At 46.7% G+C, this 8,682-nt stretch overlaps 1 protein-coding gene across 1 annotated transcript; it reads right to left on the reverse strand.

Annotated features, from left to right (window-relative positions):
• Nucleotides 1–1,304: 1,304 nt before the first annotated feature.
• On the reverse strand, nucleotides 1,305–4,627 carry LOC307242079 (DEP domain-containing mTOR-interacting protein-like; the record flags this gene model as incomplete). Its single annotated transcript, XM_080016414.1, has 5 exons — nucleotides 1,305–1,433; nucleotides 2,597–2,701; nucleotides 3,265–3,335; nucleotides 3,800–3,958; nucleotides 4,546–4,627. The coding sequence occupies 5 exons, from the start codon at nucleotides 4,625–4,627 to the stop codon at nucleotides 1,305–1,307; spliced, it is 546 nt and encodes a 181-aa protein (XP_079872540.1).
• Nucleotides 4,628–8,682: the final 4,055 nt, after the last annotated feature.

Below are 8,682 nucleotides of genomic sequence, written 5' to 3' on the forward strand. Positions count from 1 at the left end.
AATCTTTATTTTACTGCAAAAATAACTTAAAACGCCCAAAAAATGCTTGAACATAAAATAAACAATTATACAACAATATGGTAACAAATTAATCAATAATAATAAAAACATAGATAATAACAGATTATAATAATAATAATAATAATAATAATAATAATAATGACTATAATAATAAATATTATTATTATTATTATTATTATTATTATTATTATTATTATTATTATTATTAGCAGTGACAGTGAAACAAGTGATTCAAAATAAAAACAGGAAAAAAGGTTTTTCTCAGCGCCACCGCCTGGTCGAGCCCGGAACTGCAGCAACAGCCACCACGCGCACAGGGTTTGGGGTGTTTGCACGTGCGTTTATTTGTGTGCATTCATGTGTGTGTGTGTGTGTGTGTTTGTGTGTGTGTGTGTCTGTCTGTATGTGTGTGTATGCAAACGTTTCTGTGTGCATGTGTATTTGTGTGTGTGTGTGTGTGTGTGTGTGCATTTATAGGAGCTGTTATGTGTATGATGTGTATGATGTGTATGATGTGTTATGTGGCTGTGTATACATGCACCTCAGTGTGAACGGTTGTGCACGTGCCGTGCACACGTGAGAACAGAAAAACATGTTGTTCTGCAGGAGTGTGTGTGTGTGTGTGTGTGTGTGTGTGTGTGTGTGTGTGTGTGAGACAGGAAGCAGGAAGGTGGTGCGTGGGTCCAAACTCCACTCGGAGCAGAAACACACTCCCGGCGGCTCAGACCAACACGGCGGCTGCAGCAGCTGGAGGCTGGGAGGCGCCCCCTGGTGGGCGGTGTTTGGACTGCAGAATCAGGACAGTCCCAGTGGAGCGCCGAGCAGCGGCGAGACGCTCAACGCCTCGTACCCAATTATGGTATGCCGGGTGTGTTGGCTCCACTGGAAGTCATTCAGATCAACGGAGGAGCGTCACCGCAGTGCCCCCCGGTGGTCAAGACATCCGTTGAATTCAGAATTTCAAATGATGCGCTGACAGTACATGTTTAATCGGTACTGTATATATTTTAGTATATATATGTTTATATATATTACTCACAACTTTTAGTGTGAATGTTGTTGTAGTTGGAGTTGAAAGCGCTTGACGTTGCTGAGCATCCCCCAAAAAAACGGTCCTAAAGGAATTTCCTGAAAACCAGGCGCCATTTTGCCCCATTTTCGTCTATACAACCCGCCAAGGCGTTGCTACGGGGACAGTGACCTCGGCCGTGCTTTGGTACAGGACAGGGATGCTGTGCACTGTGTACCGTGTGCTGTCTTTACGACAAGCGGGCGGGGCCACCTCATTGGTCGGTCTCCTCCATCACCTCCATGGCCACGGTCCGGGGCCCCGTCAGGATCCGGTGGCTCACCGTCCTGTAGTCCAGGTCCAGGACGTTCAGGCCGTTGACCGACACCACAAACTGACGCACCTGTGGAGGGGGCGGGTGGAGGCGGAGGGATGGGGGGGAGGATGAGAGGTGAATCAGTTCAGTTCCTTATTTTTATTTGCCTTCTTTTTGACACCGACAAACTGATTGTCGTAGAAATGTTGTATCACCAAAATATTATCAATAGATATATCAATAGAGAGAGATCTGTCACAATGGACGCCCTAGAGGAAGCCAGAGGAACTACAACCACATTGGCAAAGGCGTCTCCTCCTCCACGAGCCGTGATAAACTGTACAGAATAAAACCATAGAAGAGAAAGGAATATGGATGGGGTATTGAGTCAACTACTTAAACATCAGTTTCCTTTCCACTGAAAGGAATTCTGGGAAACCTGCGTCATTCCAGTTGGCTGAGACGCCAACCGATGCATCCTCAATAACTTGGGCGGGGTGATTGAACACCTCCTGCATTTCACGTGAGTGGATGTCAAGTTTGAACCAAGCTGCAACCACTACGGCCGGCTGTTGAAGCCAATGTGGAGGTGCTTTAAAATGAAGTTCAGTCAATGGCCACTAGGTGCTACTCCAGAAAACCTCAGACCGAATGGAAGTCAATGGAAAACGAAGAAATCCACTGTGGCAGTTTCACCTGACGCACGCCACCCAAGTGACGTTTTCAGGGACCTCCAGAACAGAGACAGAGGTTGTCAACACACCGGTTTATTGTGGGGAGTGGGCCGGGTGGAACAAGCCCGGAGCAGACGGACACAGGTCATGACAGGGCTCCTCTCCTGAGTGAGTGGGGGGACGGGGGTTTTACCCGCTGCTCGTTAGACCAACAAGCGAGCAACAGGTGTACAACCACACTGGTCCTGGGTCCACAATTACTAAATCCAGTGTGGCCGCTCAAACCACAACCCCCCCCACACCACACTTACATTACGTTATTTAGCAGACGCCTTCATCCAAAGCGACTTGCAATTATTCATGCAACGATGGACGCAGCCACAAGGAGCATCTAAGGCGTTAAAAGTCTTGCTCAGGGACACTTCAGCACGCTACCAGGAGGAGTCGGGAAGATGGCGACGTCCATTTGTTCTGGACCTAACATGGTGGCAAACTGTTCCTAATTGCTACAGGACTTTTGACAATATCAAATGGTACAAATGACGTTTCTGTATCTCCCTCTCCCATCACACACACCTTCATCCCGGCGGCCGCCGCAGGACCGGACGGTTCCACGGCCTGGATGTGACACGGCCGGCTGCCCCGGACCACGAAGCCCCAGCCGACGGCGTCGCCCACGATCTGGAGGCAAAACGGAGGCCGGTTATCAGAGCGGCAGCTTTTGTTGGAAGATCGTTTTTCAGAAGCAGAGCTGTGTCTCTCGGGGTTTTCACGGCGAACGCAGTCAAACGCCTTAAATGGGCAAACAACCTGAGTCCAACCCCGGGTCCGGTCAGAACGTATTTGCCATTTGTTACTTTGGGGACAGCTGATCGCCATCTTTATTCATCATCATGAATGTGAGATACATTTTGTTTTTCTCAGTCATCACATTAACTCCCCATATGGAACACTTGCCTAGCAGTGCTCGGCAATAAGGGAAGATGAAGTGAATTGATAAGTATTAAAATATGATAAGTGTTATAATATGACAAGTGTTATAATATGATAAGTAGTATAATATGATAAGTGTTATAATATGAAGTATTATAATATGATAAGTATTATAATTTGATAAGTATGAGAGCATAAGGTCGCTGCTGCTTTAAATTTACGAAGAAAAAATGTTGAATTATCATTGTCTTTTCCAATCCTGTGGCTTGGGGGGGGGGGGTGTCTGTCTTGTTGTTGCCACGGTGACATACTGTGAAGGTTCTCTTGACGTACGGTCCCCCTGGTTTCTGAAGCTCCTCCGTGCTCACCGGCCTCTTCAGGACTGAGGACACAAGCGAACACCAGATAACATCAGGCAGCACATGGAGACCGCCTTGCGCTCAGATTAGAGGGGGTACATGTAGGCTGAGGTGGAGGCAGTGCCGCAGGGAAGTACTTCAAGGCTTTTTGTTTTCACAAGTTTGGGCAAAATGTTTCCAGCCCTTTCATGTGGACAACACCGCTTATTTATATTCACAAGCTTTTATCTCAAGGTGTCCCTGTCAGGTCAGAGCTCAATGACTTGTGTTTAATCAATAAAATATACAGTCATTAAAAACCAATTACAAATCAATACTCCGTATTTGTTTTATCAAGTAAGCAGCTGTTTAAAAAGCAGGTTAACGTGCAGCCAGTCACTCATTATCGCAAAATAAGACCCATCAGGGAGATGCAAGACCTTATCACCACGTTGGGGATTTATTTCACGATAATCACAAATACAGTGTATTCTATATACTATGCTACCTGACTTGGGGTTGGACAGTGCTGGGGTGGAGGAGGAGGTGGAGCTTGCGGCGGCGGCTCCCCTCCTGTTGAACCTGCAGCCGTCACTGCTGCTGCGGGGCCTGGATCTGCTCGGAACCAGCCCGGGATTAGGATCCTTCTCCTCCTTAGAAGGAGAGACTGGGGGGGGGGGGGGGGGCGAGTGAGTGAGTGAGTGAGAGAGAGAGAGAGAGAGAGAGAGAGAGAGAGGCTTTGGTGAAAAGGTAGGAGCTGAGAAGTTAGTTGGGCCCGGGATCAGGGGTGGCTGCACGCCTGTTGATGGTCAGAGCAATCAAAGCTGCTTCCACATCCTGTTTGAACGGACTTATCGGACTTAATATGAACTCTCTGATGAACAGAGGGATGTCGTCTGCGAAAAATAAAAAATATATATAAATAACTGGAAAATACAAAAGAATAATAATCAAATATATAGGAATACACAGAATACACCAATGTACAGGATAACTCCTTGGTATGGGTATAAGGTATGGACTTTGCATTATGGATACAGCCACAAAAATATTCAAAGAATGAACCGAGCCCCAACTCCTCCTGAGCTACGGTGTCCTCAAATGGACAAATACATATTCACTGTTAAATTAAGGTTCAGTTCAACAATGTCAAGTTTACACACACACACACACACACACACACATACACACATACACACACACACACATACACACATACACAGCCCTAACTGTGTTACTTCATCTTGTACTTACGTCCCATTGGGCGAGAAACACAACAAGGTAACAGTAAAGTGAGGGTGCTCTCATAGGCTTCCTGGTGAGGGGCCACCGCCATGTTTAGCCAGCATGCCTTTCACTACACTACCCTTCTGTAGCTCTACTCTACTATACCTCTACTCTACTCTACTCTACTTCTACTCTTCACTACTTTAAATTGACTTCTACTTTATCCTCCTTCACCTCTACACTACTCTATTCCTACTCTACCTCTACTCGACCTCTACTCTACTCTACCTCTACTCTACCTCTACTATACCTCTACTCTACCTCTACCTCTACTCTACCTCTACTCTACCTCTACTATACCTCTACTCCACCTTTACTCTACCTCTACTCCACCTCTACTCTACCTCTACTCCACCTCTACTCTACCTCTACTATACCTCTACTCTACCTCTACTATACCTCTTCTATACCTCTACTCTACCTCTACTCTACCTCTACTCTGCCTTTACACGCATCCATGCACTGGAAGTTAGAAGAGGTGATGTTGCTCTGACTGACCGATGCAGCAGAGCCCTGGAGAACACTTTAGAGCTCACAAAACTGTTCAAAGTCGTTCCTTTCTCAAAAACAATGCACAAGGGTTCAGCCCCACTGCACAGCGCAGTCACTTATTACCTGTTACAAACTCATGACATGAAGTATATTGATGATACAAGTTGCTATTTTCAGTCAATATGGCCTCAGGGTTTGAGGTGGCAGAGGCGGAATGTTGAAGCAACAACCGAAACGATCAAACAGCAAAGTAACCTTTGAGATTCACCATTTTCAGTTGAATTTCACTCCAAAACTTAAAAAGGTGAGGCTTTCACCCACATTTCAGCGGCACGGTTCAACAAAATGTCAAGGATTCCGTCCCCAAGGATTCCAGAGCGGGTGATGAAGCCGCCCGTCAAGCCCTGCACCGGGGCGAGACGCTGTTTGTGGCCCCGGACGTCCACGGGGCCCCGGCGACACACCGCGTCAGATCAGATGAACGGTTGTCGAGATAATCAAAGGACAGACAGATAGACGGACAGATGGACGGACGGACAGACAGACAGACGGATGGACGGACAGACAGACAGTTCCCCACCTTCATAGTGAGATTATATATGTTTAAAAACACGTTGTCTGCTTAACTGCAGGACTGTACATGTTTACATAAAATCATCCCAATTCGTTTTTCTTCAAATCTCTTAAAGCATTTTTGATTTTTCTATGACCAAACGATGTCCTTTTTGGCTGTAGTTAGTGGAGTTCACTCCTTAGAGTTTGTGTAACATGTTTATGCCTGATATTTACCGACAAGATCTCACTCTTATCTTTGAGTCAATGCAACTGTAGAAGCGAGAGCGTCGGGCGTTCAGTTTTCCGTTTCTACCTGCGGTTCGAGGTCCCATCCTTCCTGACGCTCAGCTCCAGGGATCCAGGAAATCCAGGGAACGACCTTGAACGCCGAGATGGATTCCGTCTGTAGATCGTCAACAAACCAGCCGGCCGAGCAAGGTATCAGCCGGACAACCAGCGGGTTTGTCCTCCGACCAGTCAGTCGGTGCACCGGTCCAGCAGCCAGTGGGCCAGGTTGAAGGTGTGAGGCTGATCTAAGACTCAGGCTGGCTGCGCAGCCACAAACAAAAAAGAGGGAGCTTGTTGGCGAGCTAAATATTAAACCGTTGAATAAACAGAGCAAAGCCGAAGAAGGGAGGACTGGAGCAGGAAAGGAGGAGCCGGGGAGGAGGGATGGGGCCGAGGCCACACGTTCCAAGCCGGGGATGGCTCCGGCTGCGTCTCATTCCAGAGTGGATGCTCCCTTCGTCCACGACAACTCCCTTCTCGGCCGCTATCTGCAGAGACGCCCAGAGCTGTGTGTTGAGAGGAGATTCGGAGGAACTCTGGGAAAATGAGGCCTCCATGTATTCCTGTCTTGGCTGCTGGGAAGTCTTTATTTGAGAGATCTTGAGAGGATAATCCAACGATGTCCATCTTCTGATTGAGTGTCTCCCGATTCCTTTATGTTCTTAATGACTTGGGTTTGCGAGTCATAAAAAGTACCTTTATCCACCAAGTCTTCCTTAGGACTTGGTGAAAGTACAGAATGAAAAACAAACAAGATGGACGCTCGAGAAATCTCTGCCCCATCAGAGGAAGTAGATATTGGACAATGGCCGTTTATCAGTATGGAAGACCTTTGGAAGAACCCACGTCCTGACAAAGTTCATCCTTATAGTTTGTTTTCAGTTGGGATATCGGCATCAACCCCTTATGCCACGTTGCCAAGCGACGCATCTTCCATCATTTGGGTGGAGCGGAAAAACAGATGTTCGCTTTGGCTTGGGGTCATATGAACTTCAGGCTGTAAAATAACTTGAAATCGCACAAAAAGCGAGTTTTTATCATCACAGAAGGAGATCGACCCATCAGGAACGAACCGCAGCCCCTTCCCGATTGGTCGGCAGCCTCTAGGTGGTTGCCGGGCAGGAACAGAGGTGTTTGGCCCGGTAGAGAGGGAGCGCTGAAACTACGGCATCGCTGAAGCTCTGGTGCGCGCGGGAGGAATTAGGCCAAAGGTAAAAGTTGTGTTTTTCCCCGATCGTTAGATTCTGTCCCGTCAATAGTTCTGTTTGTCCAGAACGTCTGAGCTGCCTCAGCTATCACCTCCAACATCACCGCTCAGAGGACCTTGTTTATGTAAGATCATCACGCCTGAACGTACAGTAAGAAGCTGCTTTGTGTACGTAAGCGACTCGTGAAAAAGGTTTTCTCTTGGCCTTGTCGCTGGCCCCGTTGGCGCCTTTTCATATGTTCCGTCAACACGTTCTGAGGGACCTCACCACTGGGTGTGAAAGCGGGTTGAGGCACTTTTTTTACTTTGATAGGGTCCTTGGTCTCCACTGGACAAAAGATATACAGTAACTTACGAAACAAGTGATGAGGCAATATGAGATGTAGTCGAGAAACGCAGAGTTTGAAAAAGGTTTTGGATCAACCGTCATCGTCGAAAAGCTGTCAAATGGAAAATGGGGCACTGAGGCTGAGAAGGACCCTGCAGCGAAAAATGATGGCTTCGACAACAACAACAACAACAACAACAACAACAACAACAACAACAACAACAACAGCAGCAGCACTAGCAGCAGCAGCAGCAGCAGCAGCAGCAGCAGCAGCATTTGATAAGAGAAAGGAACACAGTGGAAAGGCATTCCTGGAGTGTCATGAATACCAGAGAGGATCAATGGAAGCGGCAGTTTGTTTTCCTGATACCGTGTCCAACAGAGAGTTTCTGCTATCTCAGGTATGAAGAGCCTCATTGGGGAGATAGCGGCACAGAAGCAACTGACAGCCGCCGACGGAGGCCGAATAACACTTTGGTGACCTTTCTCCCAAATCATCTCACTCGGGTGCTGCTTCGGATGATCAGGGTGAGGCGCAGGCTGCTCCCGCTGACTGTCAGCATCAACTACCGCCCCCCTCCGCCTGCAGTGTATCCCAGGGAAACATACTTATTGAATAAACAACTACAGTAAGTGATAAGGGAAATCTTTATTTGTGTATTGTCTTTTGACCCAAAGTTCCTTCCACAATAATATTTTAACAAGACAAGTTGTAAAGGAATCAGAAGTGACCATTACATAATATATTTATTTATTATAAGGATTTATTTTTTGTCTTTATTATCAATCAGTCTTATTCAGGAAGCCTAACGTGAAGTTCAATGGTAAACGGTTTTGAAATGTTAAATAAAAAAGCAAAGTGTGGTGATAATGTAGCGGACAGACGGTTAAATAAACAGTGTCCATTGTCAAAAATGTCCTACTTTAAAGTCTTTTGGGGTGAAATGCACCAAAAACCAGTGGTTCTCAACTGGTGGGTCCTGATCCGAAACCGGGTCGCCGGTCCGTTTTGATTGGGTCGCTGCCATGTCCACTTTGTCAAAAAAAAGCTTCTATGATGTCATCATGAGGACCGTATGGCCTGCATGTCCGGATGAAACTGTGTTGTGTGTAACACCGGGGATCACCGTTATGATTTATTATTTTTAATTATGAATTATTATTATTATTATTATTATTGTTGTTGTTTGGCTGTGACCGAGGACGGATCCGGATCCTGAGGCGGGTGTCTGAG

The sequence above is a fragment of the Zeus faber genome (genome assembly GCF_960531495.2).
Source record: "Zeus faber genome assembly, chromosome: 1".
NCBI classification, from domain to species: Eukaryota; Metazoa; Chordata; class Actinopteri; order Zeiformes; family Zeidae; genus Zeus; species Zeus faber.